This window comes from Malus domestica, chromosome 09 (genome assembly GCF_042453785.1).
Source record: "Malus domestica chromosome 09, GDT2T_hap1".
Taxonomy (NCBI): domain Eukaryota; kingdom Viridiplantae; phylum Streptophyta; class Magnoliopsida; order Rosales; family Rosaceae; genus Malus; species Malus domestica.
The window spans coordinates 7,586,391-7,611,367 of NC_091669.1; the positions used below are offsets into that span (position 1 = coordinate 7,586,391).

At 37.6% G+C, this 24,977-nt stretch overlaps 2 protein-coding genes and 1 long non-coding RNA gene across 3 annotated transcripts; 2 read left to right on the forward strand and 1 right to left on the reverse strand.

The window, feature by feature from the left end:
- The first annotated feature begins 5,752 nt into the window (after positions 1-5,752).
- LOC108174036 (uncharacterized) lies at positions 5,753-7,989 on the forward strand. Its single transcript, XR_011571630.1, has 4 exons — positions 5,753-6,015; positions 6,105-6,227; positions 6,328-6,424; positions 7,780-7,989. It is a non-coding gene; the product is annotated as an uncharacterized lncRNA (long non-coding RNA).
- Positions 7,990-19,146: 11,157 nt separating this feature from the next.
- LOC103429177 (glutamate receptor 3.7-like) lies at positions 19,147-21,420 on the reverse strand. The gene is made up of 2 exons (XM_029107977.2): positions 20,826-21,420; positions 19,147-20,089 (listed from the first exon to the last, which is right to left on the reverse strand). The coding sequence occupies exons 1-2, from the start codon at positions 20,935-20,937 to the stop codon at positions 19,491-19,493; spliced, it is 711 nt and encodes a 236-aa protein (XP_028963810.1). The 5' UTR covers positions 20,938-21,420; the 3' UTR covers positions 19,147-19,490.
- A 1,297-nt stretch (positions 21,421-22,717) lies between these two features.
- LOC103442604 (large ribosomal subunit protein uL6c-like) lies at positions 22,718-24,837 on the forward strand. Its single transcript, XM_008381409.4, has 3 exons — positions 22,718-22,937; positions 23,945-24,253; positions 24,352-24,837. Exons 1-3 carry the CDS (start codon positions 22,903-22,905, stop codon positions 24,686-24,688), a joined length of 681 nt encoding a protein of 226 aa, XP_008379631.1. The 5' UTR covers positions 22,718-22,902; the 3' UTR covers positions 24,689-24,837.
- The last annotated feature ends 140 nt before the right edge of the window (positions 24,838-24,977 follow it).

Consider the following 24,977-nt stretch of genomic DNA (forward strand, 5'->3'; position numbering starts at 1 on the left):
TATTTTATGTATTGACACACAACATTAAAATCCGATCATAGTCCACTAAAAAGTATTAAATGTGTTATGAATAGAAACGCATTCTAACATGGTTTTCTTTTTACAGTAGAATTATCTACAGAAAAGTTCTCTAAAGATGGTTATAGTGAAGACCAATATTCAGAACACAGTGGACAAGTCTTTACAAGCTAATCCTACTGGTAATAGAAGCCACATCCTTTGTCTCTCTGCTTACATGCTTTTTAACATGGAGAGAAATTTAATCTGTATTTCAGAATTAGTGGTCTTCTTGATGTTCAACAGCAGGAAAATGGTTCTTGATTCAGAACAAAAGGACTATAATTTCCTTACTACATTCCACATGTATGTAAATAGTGATCTTACATGTTTTATACAGTTTTGAAACTCACAGCATAGGAAACCTCTGTTTTCTATAGTGATATATTTCCAAAATATTTTAAAGACCCGCGGCAACGACGGGCACTCCTTCTAGTACTTTACTAAAATGTGATTTGAAGGGGATGGCCGAACAGGATCAGTGCAGGCTAATTTTCTTCATTCTTTCAATAAGAATATGAACTAACGAGGAAACGGATACATACTGCTAATCTATTAAAAATATGCAACTGGAAAACTAGTAATCTAACAGATGTGAACAAGCTAACTTTTAGGATTCATGTTAATAAGAACTATTAGACTGCAGAGCCCAAATATTTGCTTACGATTTTTCTTAAATAGGGTTGAAAAGCTGAACCTGCAATATGAAAGGATCGAATGATGTCAGAACCACATTATCGGTTTAGTTAAAAGAAATACATAATAATATCGATTTGCAGTAATGATATCGTACTCAAGATATTAATCTTCAAGAAGAATTGCAGTGGACTCCATTTACAAAATACAGAAAACTTACGTAAAGATTGTAGCGAGCTGCCTATTAGGGGGACCCCGAAAATCTATGTTGACTCGATGCTCAAGAACCCACATTACCACAGCAATTATCACAAAGAAAGATGCAGCGACGCACCACATCTCCAATGAAAATGGTTTGAGAAACACCCAAGCATTTGACTTTGAATTGTCGAGAGGTGCCATTTGTTAACTACATTGCAATGTTTGGGAATTGAAGGGAAAATTAAGAAGAAAGGATGAACAGAGGGATGTGTTGGAAAATATTAGTATTTTTGTTTATTTGAATGTTTGGTTTTATGGGCTTAGCCCATTAGAATTAGGTTTTGTTAGAGAGTAGGGTTAGTTTATTATAAATAGGGTGCTTTGTTATTCATTAGAAAATCAAGTTAGTCACAATGTAGTCTCTTAGGGTTTTGTAGCTGTTTTGACATTCTCAGTTTGTTTAATAATATTCTTATTATTTTGTTAATCTTGTTAGTTGTGCACTCTGATATTCAACTTGGTATCAGAGCAGGTTTGATCATTCGGGATTTAATCTGCCATTGATTCATATCAGTTTGTTTGTTGTCCGTTCGTTTTTTGTCCCGTACTCCGTTCTCTGACCTGCACCCACGCAACCTGGTCCGCATCGCACCACCATCTGACCACACCCACAATCTGCTCGATCTACACCCGCACCTGAACCCATCACACCGCATCGTATCTGCTCTATCCCTCCAATCTGCATCTGCCCCAACTCTGGTATGCACCTCCCCAGCCACTGACGCTGCTTCTGCACCCTTGAAGGCTGCTATTGCAACCTGTGAGAGCAACCTGCACTTCTGTATCCGCCACAAAGAAAAAAAAAAAGGAAGGAAAAAACGAAACAGAAAAAGGAAGAGGAAAAAGACAAGGGAAATAGAAAAAATTGGTTTGTTTTTGAGGTTTTGGCTTTGTACAAGGAGAAAAAAATTGAAGCAGTTATATTTGGTTTGTTTTGTTTGAGGCCCATGCGGGCAAAAGGGAAAAAAATTTTGGTTGTTTTTTTTTTTGGTTTGTTTGTTTGTTCGGAAATCGGTATTGACATCGGTATCGGCATTGGCATCGGCATCAGCATCGGTATCGACATCAATCGGCATCGGCATTGGCACTGGAATCTGGAGTCTTGCATCCACATCTACTTTGGCAAACCCATGTCGTGTACCGCCATGAGTTTGACGGGGGGTGTTGGAAAATATTAGTATTTTAGTTTATTTGAATGTTTGGTTTTATGGGCTTAGCCCGTTAGAATTAGGTTTTGTTAGAGATTAGGGTTAGTTTATTATAAATAGGGTGCTTTGTTATTCATTAGAAAATCAAGTTAGTCACAATGTAGTCTCTTAGGGTTTTGTAGCTGTTTTGGCATTCTCAGTTTGTTTAATAATATTCTTATTATTTTGTTAATCTTGTTCGTTGTGCACTCTGATATTCAACTGGATGAACATAGAGATATTAGAGAGAGAGAGAGAGAGAGAGAGAGAGAGTTTAGAGAAATAGGATTTTGTATTAATTGACAAATGAAGATTACACACACTGTTTTTATAAGAGAAATCCTAACAACCTTACTAACTATATTACTAACTGTATTACACTTGTACCCTTAATACTCCCTCTCAATCTTAACTGGGGAAACCGAGTTGGAGATTGGAAGAAAAATGACCATTAACAAATGATGACTTGACTGGAAGTTGCTAAGATTACTGCAAGTTGATCCTGCGAAGCAGAGAATCCCTAATTACTTTCGCATCATCTCTCATCACATGGATTTGGGCACGGTAAAATCAAAGCTGCAGAAATCCTTTTCATCATATGGCAGAAAACCAAAAATCCCATGTATCAAAGCTGCACAAAAATCCCATGTCTATGCTGCACACAACCAAAAGTTCAATATTCCTCTGCCTCTCGTAGGAGCTTCAATCAAAGAACAAACTCTTATAAAGTTGTTACACACCCTCATGCCGGTTATAACAATTTTTTGTGGAATTACCCTTCGTGGGATTTACCGTCAACAACTTCATTTAACATTGGCATCGGCCTTTAAAATAGAAAATTAACAAACTATAGTGTGGCATCAGCCTTAACTATAGCACCACGGGATCGCCCTTTGTGGATTTTACCAAAAAACAACTTCTTTGAACAATGACATCGACCTTCACAATTTCAACAATTGAAAATCAACATCTATGTAGGATTACGCTTCGTGGGATTTACCTACTCAAAACACGGGATTACCCTTCGTGGGATTTACCGTTAACAACTTTTTCTACCCTTCGTGGGATTTACCTATTCACATCACGGAATTACCCTTCGTGGGATTTACCGTTTACAACTTCTTCAAACTTCATCGTATAACCGGACTTACTGTAAATTCATGCTAACAACTGAGTAGATTAGACTCTGAAATTATAGGATGTGATAGGAAAACATATTGTCCTTGAAGAGACTTGATGAATTGCGTAGACGGCTGCTTGAATATCAAGATGAGAAGAGAAACCGTTTGAATTTGATAATGGACCACATAAACATAATAAGCTCTCTCTGCTTGGTTCTCGGTATGGATTTTAAGCAAACATTTCATGAAATCCACCCCCACTTTGATTGATTCTGATGGAGCAAAGGACATAACAACAATACAATTGATACCTTGGATAACTCGACACAAAGGTTGAGAAAGCTCAAGAACCAGATGTGGCAAAGGCTCCAAGATCATGCAAGTGCTCTGTCTACGCAAACCATAATCCGAACAACCACAAAATTATACATGCCACAATGCAAGAATTCACACCCATTTCTCCAAAATATATCAAGAGTTGCAGAAAGATCAAACCCAATAAACTTGCAGAATATCAATGAAGCAGAGAAAGAACTGGACATACCATACAAATTGCACAATCCAGCAATGACCAATATTCTTGAATCCAAATATCCCAAATATCACAAGATGAAGAATCTTGAAAGCAATTATCACAAACAACTAGAAGAACCCAGAAAAAATTCACAAGAAGGACGACTTTGAGCTCTTTAATACTTAACATATCAACTGAATGACTCCATGCCCACAACCACAAACTAATTGATTTACAGAATACTAAAAGAATCATCATAAGAAATTCAGAAGAAGTGACTGAAAAACTTAACCTTCATATGAAATTTCTAAGCTGGGCATTTTGTCAAACACTTGGGCTGCACATAGGTCTAAACTTTCTTCCATACCAATAACAGAGCACGGATCATAATCGTAGAAAATAGAATTCAAAAAACTGCTATGAAAACACCACCAAGATGATGAAAACTATAACCCTATGGAGCGAAGGAGTAAAGGTGGGAAGGATCGGCGTCCCAAAGGTGCTTAAAAAATCTCAAAATCTCTGCAATCAAGCAATTTGCATAACCCTGGCTATGGAGATACAGTTGGTCTTAATAGGACCTCAGGACCAAAGCAAGGGAGACCTTATGCAGCTACATGCGATGCTAATTCTTCAGAAGTTTAAGCTTTGTCTAAGGAGATTACAAATCTCAAGCTCTCTGTGGACCTTTTTGAAAAAGAAAGGTACCTTTACTTTGCAAAATTAAGGGATATTGAAATTCTTTGTCAGACATCAGAGTTGGAAAATATCCCCACTTCCATTCTTCAAGATTTCATCTTTGTTGTCTCCAACGGCAACTTCTTCGTCTTCGTCCTCCAACCAAGATAACCAACAAATGCGAAATACTCAGAAAACAACAAGTTGATTGCATACACATTTAGACACTGACTTCTTTATGTGTCAAGCACCTGTTGAGCAAAAATTGTACATAATATGTAAACAAATAATTCACTCGACACAATTTCACCCTGGTTCAGTTTTCTGAAGAGGGTTTTATTAATTCGAGTTCGACCCATTCTAAGCTACACGCCTATTAATTACAATCTTTCTTTTGGGAAAGAAATACCCTTTGATTCCAATTCGAATAAAAATGTAACTTGAGGAATTTGATGTTTGTTTGATTTTGTGACTGCACCTAGGTCGAACCCCTAGATTGCCTACGTACCCTCTTGAGGGATCAAGTCACTCGTAGTTCATGGTGTTTGGGTTTTGATGCCTTGTGCAGTTTCAACTCGTGCGGGCGAGGAGCATAGTGCCTTATGCAGTTTTAGCTCATGCGGGCAAGGAGCATTTGAAAATTTGATATGGCTTCATGCCATTTGAGACTTTTCTTCGGCTTTGTGCCATCTGAGACTCTGATACGGCTTCGTGCCCTTTGAAAACTTTTCTTCGGCTTCGTGCCATTTGGTATTTGATAGCAGGAGTGAATTTAGTTTATATAAACTAGGGATTCGTTTCGATTTCACGGTTGCGTCTAAAACTTGATATTAGACTGCCTACGTATCCTTAACGGAATCAAACCGGCGTAGTTCATTACTTGATTTCATGGTTGTGTCTGAAAATTGATATCAAACTGCCTACGTATCCTTAACGGAATCAAACCAGCGTAGTTCATAACTTTGATTTAGATTTATGTTCAGACTTTGGCAAAAGAAAAGTGCCAAAAAAGATGATGACTAGCAAAAAATGAATTGATGGTTTTTGCCAAGTATGACCCACGCCCTTTTTCCTTTAATAAGCAAAGCTTAGTGCATTTAAGGTGAGACCATACTTCCCACGTGAGGAGCAATCTTTCTTTTTTATTTGCCTTCATTTACTTTGCCTTGAAACTCGTTCCATGTGTTCATGCATGACACTAACTGGGCAGTATAGTAGAAAAGCAAGCCTTTGCTTTATTGTTTAATAAAAGCAAGTGGTAAAGTACCATTTTTTTATAAATGCCTTTTTAGGTTTTAGGTCCCCTGCTTTTATCCTTTTTTTTTTTTTATGTTTTGATTTTCTATGCCTGCCGTGCCTCTCCTTGATGATTTTGAGGATTTAGCATCCTCATCCCCCCCCGTAAGATGGCTTCAGCGATCCTCTTTCCCTTGGCTTTGAAATCTGGTGGTTTTCCTCTAGAAGCAAGCGACTATTCCGCTATATTTGGACTTCCGTGGACTTCGTTGCATTTCAAACTTCTATTTGGATTGGGTATCCGTGGATTTCAGAGTAAAAATGGGTAAGGTTTGTTGGAGTTTAAATTTTTTGTTCCAATTACTTCGATTTTCCATTATTTTCCCCTCAAATTGCAAACCTATTCTTTCGCAGGTCACAAAAAAACTTTCATTCTCTTCCTGCCGCCTTGTATTCTTGCTCTTCCCACTTTTGATTGTTCTTCTTTTTGTGGATCGAAGGCTCACTACTTTGCATGTGATTCCTTTTATCAAACAGGTTACCCATTTTCGTTTTATTTTTTTTTCTGGGTTTGTTTATGTATTTGGAGTGAAGTGAAACTTTAGCTGCAATGAATTTTATCAATTCTTTCGTGCAGGCGTCCCAAGTAGCGGCATCTCTTCGATTGGTTGTTGGACAAACCATTTTGCAGCCCCGAGTTAGTCGAAGACAATTGTTGATTCATGGCTCCAAAGGTGAGAGTTTGTACTCTGAAATTTGGAGTCACACACTCATAATATCTGCCATATTTTGAATGAGTTCTGATGTACTTGTGTGTGATCATCACTCTGGTATTTCTGTTTCCACAAAGGGATTTTTACTTGACTGGCCTTGACAGTGGCATTTGGACACCCTTTTTGTGTTCCCATTCTTGCCATATTTTTTCTTTAACATTTGTACAATATGATGCCTTTTCCCAAAAAAAATCTTTCTGTAGTTTTGATTTGTCTACCAAGTCTTTTGGTGTTTAATACAAAGGTTACCATGTGAATGGGTTTTCCAAATAATTTGGGGAATTTGGCAGTAAGCTTTTCCCTCTCTGTAATTTTGGGATGGAAAGTGTTTAATATAAAGGCTTTGAACCCTTTTTTATCTTCTCGTCCCATCTTCTCGTGGCAAAGAAGGCTTTGAACCTTCTTTTAAATGTTTGTGGCAGAAAAGCAGGTGAGAAATTTTGACATGATGAAAACACTCTGTTCTTTCTTCACGTGACAAAGAAGGCTTTGAACCTTTTTTTAGCTGTTTATTCGACAAAAGGAAAATTTCCTTTCTTTCCTTTTTGTCTTGTAGTAGTCTTTGGTCAAGAGTTGTGTTTGAAAAACTTTTCTTCTTGTGGAGTTGGACCAAGCAGGAGTCGGTCAAGGGGAGCAAAAGTTGCATTTTACTTCTTTTCCCTTGTTTATTTTGTCCACAAATGCATCTGTTTTCTCATTGGATTCTGGCAGCGGCGAGGAGCGGAGCTCTTTTGCGTTTTTGTTCTCTTCAGATTTAGACAAAAAGAAAACATGTGGCTGCTGCCATTTTTTTTTTACTGCTTTGTGTTGTTTTTGCAGGTATAGAAGAGTAGTCGGACTACCATTTAAGAAACCTTCCATGCATAAAAAACCTTTTCCGGCAGTTTTCTTGTATAAACTGAAAGTTACTAGTTCAGAGTGTTTGGTTATGCACCCTTTTTCTTTACTTCCATCTGCAACACAACATTGAACTAGAGAAATAAAAATAAATTAACAGAACTTATTTCATACCTGGTAATGAATGTTCTTCTTTTTTGATCTTGACTCGAATGCACGAATGATCGGTCTCTTTGTTCTCTTTTCTGGCAGCAGTTCGTTGCCTTTTGATATTTCTCTCAAAGTTGCTTTTATTTTCTGCAGAGTTTCCCCTTCCTTTTTTCTGTCTGTCTTTACTTGCTGCAGGTGATGCCTATTTATAGGTGTCCCAAGCAAGCTCTAGAATTTGTTACGTGGGGGAAGATGGAGGTTCTAACCTCCTGTCACTTTCCCTTAACTTCTCCCACTAACTATGCAGTTTTTTTTTTCATGCCTTGCAGGAAAAAACGGCTTTGCACAGTTTCCTCCCCCTTTTGTAGGAAGACATTCAGATTTATTTTTTTTTATTTTATTTACTTATGGATGTTAATTTGTATGTAAAGCCCATCCTCTTTTTTTTTTGGGCTGGATCACATTTTTGTTTTGCCTTGTAATTTGACCCAATTTGTATGGACTTTATTTTTTTTGTTGTATATTTTTGTTGTTCAACAGCACCGACTTTAGTTCTGTATTCCTTATGCATAGACACAGACACCGACTGCCCAATACCTGTTGGACTCCACCGCGTACGAAAACCACAAAGAAATTGGCTCTGGCTACAAGACCTTCATTAAAAAGTACATTGGATCCGAAATCTTGTCCATGGCCAACGCTTGTTCCGGAACCAACGGATCTCAGTTCTTTATCTGCACCGCCAAAACCAAGTGGCTCGACAGCAAGGCTGTCGTCAACAAGGCCGCAACACTACTGCCCCAAGAACAATCAACCCAACAAGAACAATCAACCAAAACAATCGCAACAATCGCGGAAAAATCAACCCAAGAACAATCGCGGAAGCACCGAAAAAGCGTTTAGAGAGAGAAATAAGATTTTGTATTAATTGACTAAATGAAGATTACACATACTGTTTTTATAAAAAAAACCCTAACCACCTTACTAACTATATTACTAACTGTATTACACTTATGCCCTTAACACTATCACTAGCCCGGTGATAACATAGGGCTGAGAAAAATCCACAATCATTGTCCGGTTTTTCACAATTGCAATGTCCCCAACAGCTGCATCAAACACCTGGTGCAAAATGTCAATTAGAAGACGAGATAGATACTACGGGCACGCCACTTCTACTTAAAGTTTTCAGAACTTGACATTGTATTCTTCTGAGTTATTGCATGTGTTGACTCCTATTCACATCATGTTTCCATGTATGATGTATTGGCAACTAATGTCACCCCCAAAAACCAGTCACATTTTAAGTTTTCTTTGGTTTGACCAATTCTAAACTGTGTAAAGTTTACTTACGTTTTCTGCAACCATCTTCACAAGCTCATCATAACTGGGATTGGACTGGCCATCACCAAAAGGTTCAACTCTGTAAGGAACATCATACGGGACTAACTTCAGTGCTTCATTAAACACATCAATGCAGTATCCTTCGATTTTATGGCTGTTGTTCCGTTCTGTAACAAAATCAACAAAGCTTACTCTTTTTGGAACTCCAATTCTCAATGATTTTTCATTATCTGCAATCTCCCAACTACTCCAATTCTCAATGGTTTTTCATTATCTGCAATCTCCCAACTTCGTGGCCTTTCTGTATTTCCACCAGGCCACGTGGCATTGTCAAGCTTTTGATCCAGTGGAGATTAGCTCATTCTTTCCCTTTTTAGAGTTTCCGGGGGGAGAAACTGAAAAACCTGAATAATAAGTTCAAAAACCAACCGTACGAATTTTCATCTGATCAAAATTATGTTGAATTGTAATCTTGTCTTGGGCCGGGTCCAGCCCATGTTGAAAAGGCAATACAAGATTCATACAAATGCTAGATAATTCTAGCAAGAAGCATGTCGGTGCATACACTGGAAATGCTAGAGAATTCTAGCACCAAAGTCGGTGCATCATGCATGCATATTAATATGCTAGACAATTCTAGCATTTTAGCTTATTAAGTCGGCAAGGATGTTTGATGAATTGTTATAGAAAACTCTAGAATAATTAAAACTTGTGGCTAGGAGGAACTTAGTCCAATTGCACCGACTTGGTGAGTCGGTTAATGCTTGCCTATAAATTTAGGTGTGTGTGTGTGTGTTGCTATATAGCAAGAAGAAGTGAGAACAACCAAGAAAGCAAGTAGTGAGAAGTGAGAAGAAGCAACAAAGCTTCTAAGAGTGTTTGAGTGTTTCCTCTTGTACTAGTTTGTGAGTGAATAAAAAATTTTGTGTAAAAACCTTGAGATAAACATCCTTCTTTGTGAGATAAACATCTCCAAAGTAGTGAAGTCTTTTTAAGCCCCAACAAATTAATGATATCATAAATGCCACTCGCACGGCTTCTGTCTTGATCAAATTCATGTTGGAGCAATATTAGAAAATATGAAAATAACACAAGAATTACAATGATAATAATTATAAAGAAAATCACAACATTAATTTATGTATAAGATTAATATAAACAACTAGAGAGAAAATTAGAAAAACTAACAAACTTGGAGATTGAGGCTTGCATAAATGCAATGTCCTAAAGACAGAATTTCGCTCATACTCTTGTGCTTGTAGTTCAGTAGGCGTCCATCTCCCATGATTCAATAATCTATAATCCGAAGTCAAATCACTTCAATCTTCGGACTCTGGCGAACTTCATATATTTCATACTCTCAAGACATGACTCGGAATTTGACTAAGAATGAGAGAAACAAAGTGGGGAAACCCTATTTCTTAAGAGTAAAAATTAACTCTAATTTTCTATATGTAAGACCAATGGTTTCATGGGTTTATATAGAATCCAATTTCTACTTATTAAAGAGATGTAACTTTTCATCTATAAGTATACATCACTTATCAAGGGAATACACCTAAACAACATAACCTTTCTAAGAAATTGGTTAACATTATTTTTCATTCAATTATTAAAATTATATATTACAATATTTCATATTATAATATATAATTTCCAACAATCCCCCAAATGAATGAAAAATTTAGGAAGAATTTGAGAGTATAGGTGGACAAGAGATGCATGGGGAGATGTGTCTTTTGGACTTGAACCTACCCTAGTGAATACTTATCGGATTTACTTGGTGACGCAGTGGATATGGAATCTTGAACTGTTCACAGAAACAGTAAACCGAGACAATAAGCAACACACATCACTAATCCTAATATATTTCGGTTCATACGGTTGTGTTCATTTTGGTCCTGAACAATTCCCAGATTCATGAGAGCTTTAGAGAATTTAGTCATCTCATACTCATAGAAACGACCCACTTCTGCTCTTACATAGGTGACCACTGATTAAGGATAGTATGCTTTATTCCTCTTTTTTTATAAGATATCATTGTCATTAAGTATAAATATACAACCTAAAACATCTGCAGACAACACATTTCTTCCATCATAGGAATGAGGTATATAGTGTGTTAACTTCTTTGAATCATGCCCAACCAGTTTGCCTATTGAACTTAGACCATGGAATCTCCAATCAACTAAGTTAGGTTTCCGCTCGGCTGATTCATTAGTTATGTTGGCTTTAGCCTCATTCCCCTCGATAATCAACTTACTCTCTAGTCTAACCTTTAATAATTGGATCCACTACTAGGTTGACTATTTTTAATGGTGTGCACAATCCATCTTATGAAATTATATTTCATACGAGAGTAGTTGTTTTACAATGTCAAGTCCTCAAAACATGGGTTAAGACTTTTCAACAATTTGCTAACACTAGGAAATAGACTTCCCCCACATTTAAGGTATTTGTAAGAAGGTCTCTAACCTTGTCATACCTTAAACAATAACTCATTCCAAGAGATGACATTTTGATTATCTCACTCAATTAGCAAATTACATTTTCCATTCTTCTTATGCAAATCTCATATCTCAAAGATACGTGCAGCTACTCAAATAACGAAGCCAAAATGATGCTATTCAAAGGGCACCATCACAACTATCGAAGGTTACAGTCTAAGAAAGAACTATAATCTCCATAACCAGTAACCGAATTGTTACAGTTTGAATGAACCAAATCCATGACCCTACGACGGAAACGATCATGCCTTTCCATGAGAAGCACTTCTTAGCTTTCATTTCAAAATTGTCAAGGATCTAGAACCCTTAGAGGAATATTATCTTCTTTTGATTATAGGCCTCAGCCTATACAATGTAATTTGTGAATCGTACATGCAACCCTTAAAATTGCAAAATATTCCCCACACTTTTAGTGTCTTTTAATTTGATTCAACATAAGTCTTGGACCTTAACCCCATAATTAAATAAGCGTCTTTCGACGTTGACAGATAACTTATCTAAAATGAGTTCAGTTTATCATTTTATTTTCGTTGCTTCTCAAAGCCAAATTTATCCACTTTCTGGGTTCTTATCATGACTGACCATGACTAAAGACTAAACCCAATTTTGCATATGCACACATATGCCCGAGTAATTGTTCAATTTCCTTCTTATGTATTCCATTCTTTCCATGAATAAATATGAATAATCTGCACTCATCTTATATCCTATGATACCATGGAAGTTGGGTTCATATCTTCTACTGGAGTTTTCCAAACTGTTTCAATACACATTTAGAACAACCCCATTTTATTTGGGTAGTCATTCTTCATCAAGAGCTTTTGCTGACATCTTTATGAATATAAGGGTTTTCTCAACAAAACCCGATTAATCATTCTCGTGCCCAATCAAATATTGATTTCCTTTGTCCCAAGAAAGAAACATTGCATCAGTTCACGAACTGGTAGACATTATTGCCCTTTTAGATTTGCAAATAATGCAAATTTTTTAATCAAGCCATTTCACTTAGCCTTAACCGTCACCTCCTTTCTAATAGAAGAGTCAATGCCAAATATTCATGAAAGATGCAATTGAATCATGAGAATCGCATATGTGAAACAAAAGATTCATGATTGCTGTGCAACATATATTATCAATATATCCATGTTTTCTCTGAAAATATCTCAAAACCAATCATGATAATCAAAGAAAATTCAGAATAGCCATATCCGATTTCACCCCCCAACCATGAACCACACTAAACTGATTGGTTAAAGTACCGAATACCTTTTCATGGAGATATCCATGTCACTTATCAATAACTCATGAAATAATTTAATTTTGTTCTTTGAAAGAAACACTCTGGGCATCAGCCCATATGACAATTCAAATTTTAACATGGTGGTAAATGGCCAGAGACATCAATACCCTATCACTGTCAAATGTAAAAATATTTATTTATTAATTTTCTTTTAATCTCATACGCATGGCAGATTCATTTTAGTGAGAATAACCAGGCAAGAAGGCATATATGTTGTAACATACATATGTAGACAATGAAAGCACACATATAACTGCCAGATGAAAACCGAAAAAAATCTTCCAGTATATACACATTGCAATTTCCACTAGTATGGCAACATACAGACATTATTGTATAAATCAAGCACATCAAATAAACTAATACACATCAATATGCACATAAAATCTAGCTCCAAAATTTTTCCAAAGCAAAATCAAAGTTTCTTCTACTTAGCGTTTAGGGCTATGTTCAATGTTATAATATATAATTTCCAACAATTCAACGTGACCAGTTAAACCACTCATATTTGTCTCCAATAACTTCTCACGAAGAAGAGATCCACCATCAAAGACTTTAAGCTTGCCCAGCTGAATTTTGAGATTGTCTCATGTCAAGTAATTTATCAAGGACAGAGAATGAGACATTTCTGTTTTCATTCATAAAATTTTCAATCGAATGTGCAACAGCCCAAACTGTGTCATAAGCATAAAGTCCATAGACATTTAACTCAGAACTTGCTAAACCATCTTGCTGCATTTTTTTCCACCTAGACACGAATGCACGCTTTCGACTGGACTCTGGGATATGCTTGTTGGGGCTTAAAAAGACTTCACTACTTTGGAGACGTTTTTCTCACAAAGAAGAATGTAATTCAGCGGAATTGATAGGCAAGAGAAAGAAAGAACACTCAATGTATTACACAAGATTTTTATTCACTCACAAATTTAGTACAAGAGGAAACACTCAAACACTCTTAGAAGCTTTGTTGCTTCTTCTCACTTCTCACTACTTGCTCTCTTGGTTTGTTTCAAATGGTATGGATGCCTTCTCCTTTTATAGGCATGGACAGAACCTTGGAGAAACATGGAAGCATCATGCTAGAGATATCTAGATAATTCCACTACATTCCTAAGCTAGAATTATCTACATTAATCTTGTATGTTGGTGGAATCCTCACCATTCTTCTAGACTCTTCCACCAACTTGAACTTTGCTAGAATTCTCTAGCATGTGCATGGATCTTTCTTTGTGTATGGGCCGGATCAATTGTCTTGGACCATGGATATAAAGATTGTAGGAATAGTTGAGTTTAAGCCTGACCACGGTAAAATTCACATCTCTTTGGGAAATTATTGGCATGTGTACCTGACCATGGACATATGCACGGAAGTTGTTTTCATTAATTTGATAATTCATGAGTTGACAATTGGATACTAGGGTATGATAACTAGTGGTGGAATGAAAGCCTTAGTGTTGTCTTACATTTGTTCTCAATTATATTTCTGTTTAAGCATTGTTAATTTTAATTATTCTTCAATACAAACTCAATCTTTATTTCAATTCAACGTGACCAGTTAAACCACTCATATTTGTCTCCAATAACTTCTCACGAAGAAGAGATCCACCATCAAAGACTTTAAGCTTGCCCAGCTGAATTTGAGATGGTCTCATGTCAAGTAATTTATCAAGGACAGAGAATGAGATATTTCTGTTTTCATTCATAAAATTTTCAATCGAATGTGCAACAACCCAAACTGTGTCATAAGCATAAAGTCCATAGACATTTAACTCAGAACTTGCTAAACCGTCTTGCTGCATTTTTTTCCACCTAGACACAAATGCACGCTTTCGACTGGACTCTGGGATATGCTTGTTGGGGCTTAAAAAGACTTCACTACTTTGGAGACGTTTTTCTCACAAAGAATAATGTAATTTAGCCGAATTGATAGGCAAGAGAAAGAAAGAACACTCAATGTATTACACAAGATTTTTATTCACTCACAAACTTAGTACAAGAGGAAACACTCAAACACTCTTAGAAGCTTTGTTGCTTCTTCTCACTTCTCACTTCTCACTACTTGCTCTCTTGGTTTGTTTCAAATGGTATGGATGCCTTCTCTTTTTATAGGCATGGACGGAACCTTGGAGAAACATGGAAGCATCATGCTAGAGATATCTAGATAATTCCACTACCTTCCTAAGCTAGAATTATCTACATTAATCTTGTATGTTGGTGGAATCCTCACCATTCTTCTAGACTCTTCCACCAACTTGAACTTTGCTAGAATTCTCTAGCATGTGAATGGATCTTTCTTTGTGTATGGGCCGGATCAATTGTCTTGGGCCAAGACAAGATTACATTTCAACATCCCCCCTTAATCTTGTCTTGTGACGCCGATTGATTTCCTCAATCTAACAAAGTCTTCTTGTTTGAGTGACTTGGTGAATATGTCGGCGACTTGGTCTTGAGACTTCACGTATTCCACTTGCACATCCTTTCTTGCAATACACTCTCTTATGTAATGATAGCGGGTATCTATGTGTTTGCTCTTGTCATGGAATACTGGATTCTTTGCTAGAGCTATTGCAGACTTGTTGTTGACATAGATCTCTGTTGGCTCTTCTTGTGGCATGCTTAATTCTTTTAGCAAGTTTCTCAGCCAGATTGCATGACAGACACATGACGTAGCAGCTACATATTCAGCTTCGCAGGTAGAAAGAGTGACAATCGGTTGCTTCTTCGACATCCATGTGAATGCAGTGTCTCTCATGAAGAACACAAATATAGTAGTGCTTTTTCTATCGTTGGAATCTCCTACCCAATCACTGTCGTTATACCCAACAAGTTTGTAGTTATCGGAACTTGAATAGAACAAGCCAAAGTTAACAGTACCTTTAAGGTATCGAAGAATTCTTTTAGTGGTCTTCAAGTGTGTAGTTGTGGGATTCTCCATGTAGCGACTGACTAATCTGACGGCATAGAGAATGTCTGGTCTTGTGCATGTCAAGTAGCGCAAGCTTCTAACTAAACTCTTGAAACATGTTGGATCTACACTTTCTCCTTCGTCATGCTTGGTTAGTTTGACTCCGCACTCCATTGGCGTGCTTATGGGCTTGTAGTCCTCCATTTTGAACTTTTTCAGTATCTCCTTTATGTAGCTTTCTTGGGAGATGAAAATGCCTTCTTTGTTCTTAACTTCAATGCCTAGGTAGTATGCCATCAACCCGATGTCGGTCATCTCGAATTCTTTGGTCATCACTCTCTTGAACTCTTCATACATGCTTGGATTACTTCCGGTGACGATTAGATCATCCACATATAAGCACACAATTAGAATATCTTCATCTTTGACTTTGACGTAGAGAGCATGTTCATGAGGGCACTTGATGAAGTTGTTCTCTTGAAAGTATTTGTCAATGAGACTATTCCATCCTCGTGGCGCTTGTTTTAACCCATAGAGGGCTTTCTTCAGCTTCAAAACTTTATCTTCATGCCCTTTGATTTCATAGCCTGTCGGTTGCTGAATGTAGACTTCTTCTTCAAGGACTCCATGTAGGAAAGCAGACTTCACATCCATTTGTTGAATCTTCCATTTATTTTGAGCTGCCAAAGAAATTAGTAATCGTATAGTTTCCAACCGAGCAACGGGTGAAAATACCTCATCATAGTCGATTCCGGCTCTTTGACTATAGCCCTTCGCCACTAATCTCACCTTGTATCTTTCGACCTCTCCGTTGGCATTCTTTTTTGTCTTATACACCCACTTGACTCCGATGGCTTTGTGTCCTTTCGGAAGAATAGCGAGTTCCCATGTATCGTTCTTCTGGATTGCTTCAATTTCTTCATCCATTGTTGTCATCCACTTAGTATCTTGCACTGCTTCTTGGAAGTCAACTGGTTCACAATCAGCAAAGAGACAGAAAAGTGTAGGATTATCGAGTCTTTGAGCTACCTTATAGAGATCTCGTAGACTTCTTATGTGTGGTACTTCTCTTTCATTTAGACTCTCACTTGATAATGCTGATGTTGGTGAATTACCATGATTGGTTGATGTTGGTGAAGCAGGTGGAGTAGTGGACTCTTGTTGAACCTTTCTTGCTTGCTCCATCATCCCTTGTTCATTCTCTTCTTCAAACTGAGGAAAGAAGTGAAGATCACATGTATGAGAGCCAAAATCCCATTCTCCTTCTTCATCGAACGTCACGTCTCGATTGATCACCGTCTTCCCATTGTTTGGATTATACAACTTATAGCCTTTTGAATTTGAGTCATAGCCGATGAAGATGAACTTCTCACTTTTGTCGTCGATTTTGGTTCTCCTCTCGTCTGGTACATGTACATAGGCTATGCTTCTTCCAAAAACTCTTAGATCGGAGATACCTGGTTTTCTTCCACTCCATGCTTCTTGCGGAGTCTTTCCCCACACACTTCTTGTTGGAGACCGATTGGATAGGTAGATAGCACATGCTACAGCTTCTGCCCATAACTCCTTAGGCAATCTTTTGCTTTTGAGCATGCTTCGAGCCATGTCGAGGATGGTTTGATTTTTTCTTTCCGCCACACCATTTTTTTGAGGGGATCTTGGAATTGTCAAAGGTCGACGAATTTCATTAGCTTCATAGAATTCTTGAAATTCCTTTGAAATGAATTCTCTTCCTCGATCAAATCTCATGGCTTTGATCTTGCAACCACTCTCCTTTTCTACAGCGGCTTTGAATTTCTTGAATGCTCCAAAGACTTCTGATTTTTGCTTCAAGAAATATACCCAGGTTTTTCTTGAAAAAATCATCGATGAAGAAAAGGAAATAATTATTTTTACCCAAAGAGCTTGGTTTTATTGGACTGCACACATCAATGTGAATGAGCTCGAGTGGCTTCTGGGCTTTGGTGGTCGACTCATTTGGAAAGCTTTTCCTGAACTATTTCCTAAGTAAACATCATTCACAAACTTGATCAGGGTGACTGATGCACGGTAAGCCTCTCACCATCTCCTTCTTGGATAATAACTCTAGTCCCCCAAAGTTAAGATGCCCAAAACGAAGATGCCAAAGCCAGGATGTGTCTTTGTAACATGTTTTGAGGCACTTTGCAACATCATTTTGAATATTCATAGGAAACATCCTATTCTTTGACATTTTCACCTTGACAATTAATCTTCCTTTGTCATCTCTAAGAAAGAGACTATAATTTTTCTTGTGAATATCATAACCTTTTTCTAAGAGTTGACCTAAGCTCAAAATGTTGCTTTTCATATTGGGCACGTAGTAGACATTTGAAATTAATTGGTGACCGCCATTTTTCAGGGGAATTAGGATGTTACCTTTTCCTTTGACGGGTATTTTGGATTCGTCTCCAAAAGAAACGTTGCCACTCACCGATTCATTAAGCTCTAAAAACATGCTTCTTCTTCTGCACATGTGGTTGCTAGCGCCGGTGTCAACGTACCATGTATAGTCTTGGTCTCCATCATTGTTCTTGCATGCTAGTAGCACAACGCCATTATCTTCTTTCTCGTCTTTCACATAATTGACCTTCTTATCAGGCCTGTTGCTTGGAGCTTTACATTCCCAAGCATAATGCCCAAACTTTTGACAATTGTAGCATTGAACTTGAGATTTTTCATACCTCAAGTTTGAGCGTCCTCTTCCACGACCTTTTGTTAAGCTTTCTCCTCTTTCGTAGTTGCTATGGTTGTTGAAGTTCCAACCACGTCCACGTCCGCGACCTCGACCACGACTTCTTCCGTACTGGCTTCTCTCGTTGTCAAAGCTTTCTTCTTTCTTCTTTGGCTGGACATGCGTCTTGAGGAGCTGCTCATTATTCCCTTGCCTTTTCTTATGTTTCTCTTAATATGCTTGTAGCGAACCCATTAATTGCTCTCTACTAATTTCTTCCAAGTTTTTAGTTTCTTCAATCGTCACGACAATGTGCTCAAACTTGGGGTCCAACGAGCGTATTATCTTCTCCATAATTCTAACATCTTCCAACTTTTCACCGTTTCTTTTTAATTGATTAGAAACGGCTATGACTCTTGAGAAATAATCAGAGATTGATTCAGACCCTTTCATTTGTAGAGATTCGAACTCACCTCTTAATATTTGAAGACGAACCTTTTTCACTTGTTCGGCTCCTTTGTAAGAGGTTTGAAGCTTCTCCCATGCTTGCTTGGCAGAGGTTGCACTTGAGACCTCCTCAAAGCCATTGTCATCTAATGCTTGGTAGATGAGGTAGAGAGCCTTCTTGTCTCTCTTTCTTGAATCTTTCAAACTCTCCTTCTGGGGTTGGGACAGAGTAGCTTCATCTTCTGGCTCAGTGTAGCCTTTCTCCACGACTTCCCATACATCGTGTGCTCCCAAAAGGGCCTTCATTTTGATACTCAAATTATCGAAGTTGTTGTTGTCGAGCACTGGAACTTGGAAGGCTGCCATAGCGTTGCTAGCCATAGCTCTGGTACCACTTTGTTGGGGCTTAAAAAGACTTCACTACTTTGGAGACGTTTTTCTCACAAAGAAGAATGTAATTCAGCGGAATTGATAGGCAAGAGAAAGAAAGAACACTCAATGTATTACACAAGATTTTTATTCACTCACAAACTTAGTACAAGAGGAAACACTCAGACACTCTTAGGAGCTTTGTTGCTTCTTCTCACTTCTCACTACTTGCTCTCTTGGTTTGTTTCAAATGGTGTGGATGTCTTCTCCTTTTATAGGCATGGATAGAACCTTGGAGAAACATGGAAGCATCATGCTAGAATTATCTACATTAATCTTGTATGTTGGTGGAATCCTCACCATTCTTCTAGACTCTTCCACCAACTTGAACTTTGCTAAAATTCTCTAACATGTGCATGGATCTTTCTTTGTGTATGGGCCGGATCAATTGTCCTGGGCCAAGACAAGATTACATTTCAACAATGCTTACGTAAAGTAACTACACCTTGAAGGGCAGTGAGTGAAGTTCGGTTCATTGGAGAGAATGAATCTACTGTGGTAGAAGGCCAATCTGTTGCAAACCACACATAATTGCTTGTCATCATATGAAGTTCTTTGGCGACAGTAAAGATTCTCGACCTAGGATCGGGATCAACATGAACAATATAGACACGAGGGCCAAGAAATCTGGATTTATTGAGCAAATCAGCAATGTCATTTAAATTATATTGGACAGGCAAAGTCAAGTTATGAGAAATCCTTGACGTTGTTTTGTCAAGTCCATCATGTAAAGCAGATATTCCATTCCTCCCATAATCGTCATCCACAAAGACAGCAATAACCTCTTTCCACCCGTAAAAATCAATCAAACCAGCCATAGCAGCCATTTGGTGAGCATCGCCTTGTGTAGTTCGGAGAAAGAATGGGAATTGGAGAGCAGAAAGAGTAGGATCAGTTGCGGTATATGAGATAAGAGGTACTTGGAGACCATTAGCAATTTCAGAGATCATATGAGCCATTGAAGAGGTCTGTGGTCCGATTATGGCTACTATACTTTTGTCAAGCACCTGAAAAACTGCTCCCAGAAAGTGAGCCATTAAGAAATGCGGGTTACATTGATTGCAATTCAAAGTGAAGTTCAACATCAAACGTCCCAAGAGAGGATAAGAAGCGCAACATATGGAAATATTAAAAGGAAATCAACTTTAAAACAAGACGTGGTGCCATTGATAATGTATATGAAAGACACGAAAAGAGCTCATGAAGGGCTAAAGTGGTGAAAGAAATCTTAAACTAATCAGAGCAGAGGTCAGAAAATCAGCGATTGATTCCACGTGTTTTGGAACTTCAATTCTACAGCAAATACAAGAGGTTTCCATATAATATGGAGTCATAGCAACCTGAGAATGTCCTATACATCGTCTTACAACTCACTAGCACTTTCAAGGTACCAAGCAACTCTAGACTCGATTATTAAGATGTACTACAAGAACACTAGCGATGAACTACTCAATCACTGCAAAACTACTACTAAAACACTATAAAGACACTAAACAAATGACTTTCGAAAGACACCTTTCAAGGAATCATTTGAAAGTTCCCTCAAATGTATTGCATAAAGTCATTTTCAATTCCTGCTATCCAAATTTTGTTCTACATTCCTAACAAATATGAAAGTTCCTCGTCCGAATGCACCATAACAGTTGCTAAAATCAAAATTTCACCCTAGAAAAGAACAACCACTACAGTTATGAACTTGAACAAGTAATGATATTCATACGCAGAAACCAGAATACTGATCAATTAAGTACCTTCAACGGATCCCAAGAACACGCTAGAATTTGTATTCTCCATAAGCAACCTCAGCTCCGTCCCACTGAGTATTCTTGGATCTGCATTAACATCAGAGAATGCAGCTTCCATGGCTGTCTTTGCAACTCTACCAATAACCGAGTTAAAAGTAAAAGCAGCTAGTGAGGAAAACCCATATCAGAAATTGCAGTGGCAAAACTACAGCACCCCTGATTTCCCACTGCAGCAATTCCTCATAGTAAAGCCTCGAACTTTTCTAAAACCCATGTTTCAAAAGCTTCATATAATCAGTAAATATGGTATGAAAACACATAGGATATTTATTGCTTGATCAGTGAACTACCCAGTTGAGAGCACTCATTGGTGAACTGAAAAACCATAGAAAGTTAGTAAATTTCACCTACAAATTATTGATTTCCGGAGAAATTTTCAGTTCAACTTCACAGAACTGAAAATTTTGTAATTCCAACTGTTGAACAGTTGAAGGAAGGAGTTTGTGGAGGTTGAATGATTCAATTTGGAAGTGCAAGTGAGCATGATGTTGGACATCATGAAAAAAAAAAAAGAATCACACTTCGATGGAAGAAGCACCAGGTCCACTTCCAATGTCATTTTCTCAAAGTTCATTATTTTTCTTAGGTTTTGGGTACGTGAAGGATAGCAAGATCCCACCTGGCAAGAAAATAGGTTAGTTGACAGTGATATCCTATATAGGAGGTTTCTATCAACATTTAGTGTTTTTTTTTTATGACTTTCACACATCCTTTATTCTTTTACATTGTTCTTCTTTTCTAAGAGTGCAAGGAGAGAAAATGGAATTAAGTTTTGTTTGTACTGCGTTTAGCGGGTGTTGTCTCACCTAGTGAGCGTTGTGGTCTCATTTTTCATCGACAGCGTAATGCGGTCTCATCTTTTAACAATGACTTTATGTGACTTTGCTCTTCGAGAATGACCAGTGTGTGCCATGATATAGGTATGATCTATTGTTCTTATGAAAGCTATGTAGTGGCGACACTTGTGCTTGTGATTGTCGCGTAGGAGTTTTACTCTAATTGCTTGTTTGCGCAAATGCATCCTAGATTAATGTCTTGGTCACTGGAGCAATGTACTTTATGATAATCAATGAAATAATGCTATCACTTCTCGACAAACACAATAATTTTTATTGTTTATCGACCACACACCCCTTTACTTTCACATCTAAGAACAATTTCCAATTACAGAGGAAAAGGAAGAACAACAACATACTTTTTCTATGAATGGAGTAGTGAAATTCGAACATAGAATCTCTTCTTCTATTTCAAAAGAGAAAACATTTTTCGTTGGATCAATTTGGCAATTAAATATAACGTGGTGTTGTCCACACACTTATTTTTACTTCTTACACATTCTCTTAATTTTCAGCTGTCGAATTGAATAAATTAAAAAAGATTAACGAACAAAAATTAACAAAAATATCTAAGAAGTTTAAAAAAAAAGTGCGTAAATAGCACTACACAAAATATAAAGGTTAACTTCCCTTCATTTCTCTTTTCACAAGATAAAAACGTAGCTGATAAGCACATTAACCGATTGTCCACTCACCTTATTTCACTGTAAAATGTTTAGCCACAAAAAAAAAATGAAAATTGTATTAGAAAATGTTTTTGTCATATGGGCTCCTACATGGATCGTGACATCTTGTAACTTGTGCTTAGCCCAACAGGATCTTTCTTCGGATCCTTTTAATAAGAATTCTATGAATTTGTAAAACGTGTTCGTTCATCGTATAGCGTACGGTCAGTTTTTATCAAGTATGATTTGTATTTAATTTTAAATAAAATTATTTAAAATTATTTATGACCGTACGATAAACACATATGATTTACAGATTTCCGTATCCTTACAAAGAGAACCCGAAGAGGATCCGGATTCGTGCTTGGCTTGGGAAAGCCCAAGTCTGGAGGGTAGTTTTGTAATTGTAGCATGTGGGTGGGAACTGGATAACAAAGGCGCCATGCTCTCTTCAATCTTCATTGTCCAGAGGAGCAGAGTACAAAAAGCTCAGCGGCTGATGCTTTCAAGCTGTTGAAAACAATGGCCTCCTCACTCACCTCATCTTTCCAAACCAGGTCAGCTCGCAATTTACTTTTACTTTTACTATGCCGCTCTCTAATTCAAGCATTTGTTTTCTGTTCCTTCTCTTTTGGGTCAAAATTACTTGTACTAATTTGTAAAGTTTGAATCTTTCTGACAATTTGAAGCATTTTTCAAGAATATTAGAATAATGGGTTGTGGGAATCGCATGATTTTATTATATTTTCAGGTGATTATTTTATTCAGCAGAAAACTGTTTTAAAGCATAAAAAAAAGTGCACATCCGTAGAATTAATCTAGAGGTAGAAGACGATGACCTGTATTGTAACCCTACCTTAGTTTCACATTCAAACGGTGCCGTTTCAATTTCATGGCCAGCCACTGGCCCCACTACACCCCACACGTGGAAAGGTATCAAATTTATAATGCAAGTAACAAATGCAACCCAGATGTAGTATCTAGTGATATTTAAGTGAGGTTTTAGGTTCAATTTTTGCTAAAAGTAAAATTGAACTACATTATTACTAGCTAATTATGGACTTAACACACTTTTCATCCTTTTAGTGTAAATAATATCGTATTTTAGTGCATTTGCCTCAGCTGAGGGCAGTGTTGGTTTCTCAGGCCTCAAATTTGGGGAAAGGTCCGAACTTGAACCGGTTTCATGAGTTTTTCAGACACCCTGTTTAAGTTTGGGGAACATAAGAAACTAATGTTTGCCCTGTGTTATGTTTTTGAAGTTTCGTTACTTTGTTCTTGGGTTTCAAATTTTGGAAAAGGTCCAAACTTGAAATGGATTCATGAATTTTTCTGAAACCCACTGGATCATAACAAATTAGTGATTAGATTGTGTTCTTATGTTTTGAAGTTTCCGTTACTTTGTTCTCCAGTGCTTGGAGAAGGTCGAAACTTTCATGAGTTTCAGAAACCCAATGGAACATAAGAACTTAGTTTTCAAATTGTTTTGTTATGCTTTTTGAAGTTAACATTAGAGTGGATTGTTTCTGGTTTAGTGAAGATCCTTTTTGCTATCACGTTTCAGCAATTTGCGGTCTGCTTTTTTGGGCAAGAGAAACGGATTCTCTGTTTGTAGCGTACCTGTATCTCATGTCAAGTTTTTGAAGAAGACAATAGAGTGTAAGGAATCACGAATTGGAAAGCAGCCAATTGAAGTACCATCCAATGTGACAATCACTTTGGAAGGACAGGCTTTGGCAGTAAAGGGACCATTGGGGCAGCTTTCACTAACTTACCCGCGAGAAGTGCTGGTTCAGAAGGAGGATTCTGGGGCTCTAAGGGTCAGAAAGGCAGTAGAGACTAGAAGGGCCAATCAAATGCATGGCCTTTTCAGGTACATTTCTTCCATCTTCAGTCATGTACTTTAAACAATAAACCGGCCTTATTCTTCATGGTTTGTTCCTTATGTGCCTGTTTGAATAATTTGCTTAGGACGCTTACGGACAACATGGTGGTGGGGGTGTCAAAAGGATTTGATAAGAGGTTGCAACTGGTAGGCGTCGGTTATCGAGCTACTTTAGAAGGAAAGATCCTGGTACTAAGTCTTGGGTTCTCCCATCCAGTTAGGATGGATATCCCTGATGGCATACAAGTCAAGGTCGAAGAAAACACCAGAATCGTTGTTAGCGGATACGACAAGAGTGCCATCGGTCAGTTTGCTGCGTCGATCAGGAAATGGAGACCCCCGGAACCGTACAAAGGTAAGGGTGTGAAATATGCTGATGAAATCATAAGAAGGAAGGAGGGAAAAGCAGGGAAGAAGAAGTAATAGCCTTTGGATTGTTTCATGTTTGTATTCACATTCCTGCTTGTCAAATGTATCAGAATTATCGAATGTACTTGCATTACCGCGAGCAATTCCAGTATCTGTATTTTCACGTTAAGGTAGATGCTGAAAACTAAAGTTGACCTGTCAAACGGATCGTGTTGGACACAACCCGATTTCTGAACGAATCCACACGAACCCAAGCCGTTAAGGAAAAGTATAGTCAACAGCTTAAAAAATAAAACAAAGCACAATGATTTTGTTTCTTCTCACAAACACGACCCTTTTTAAG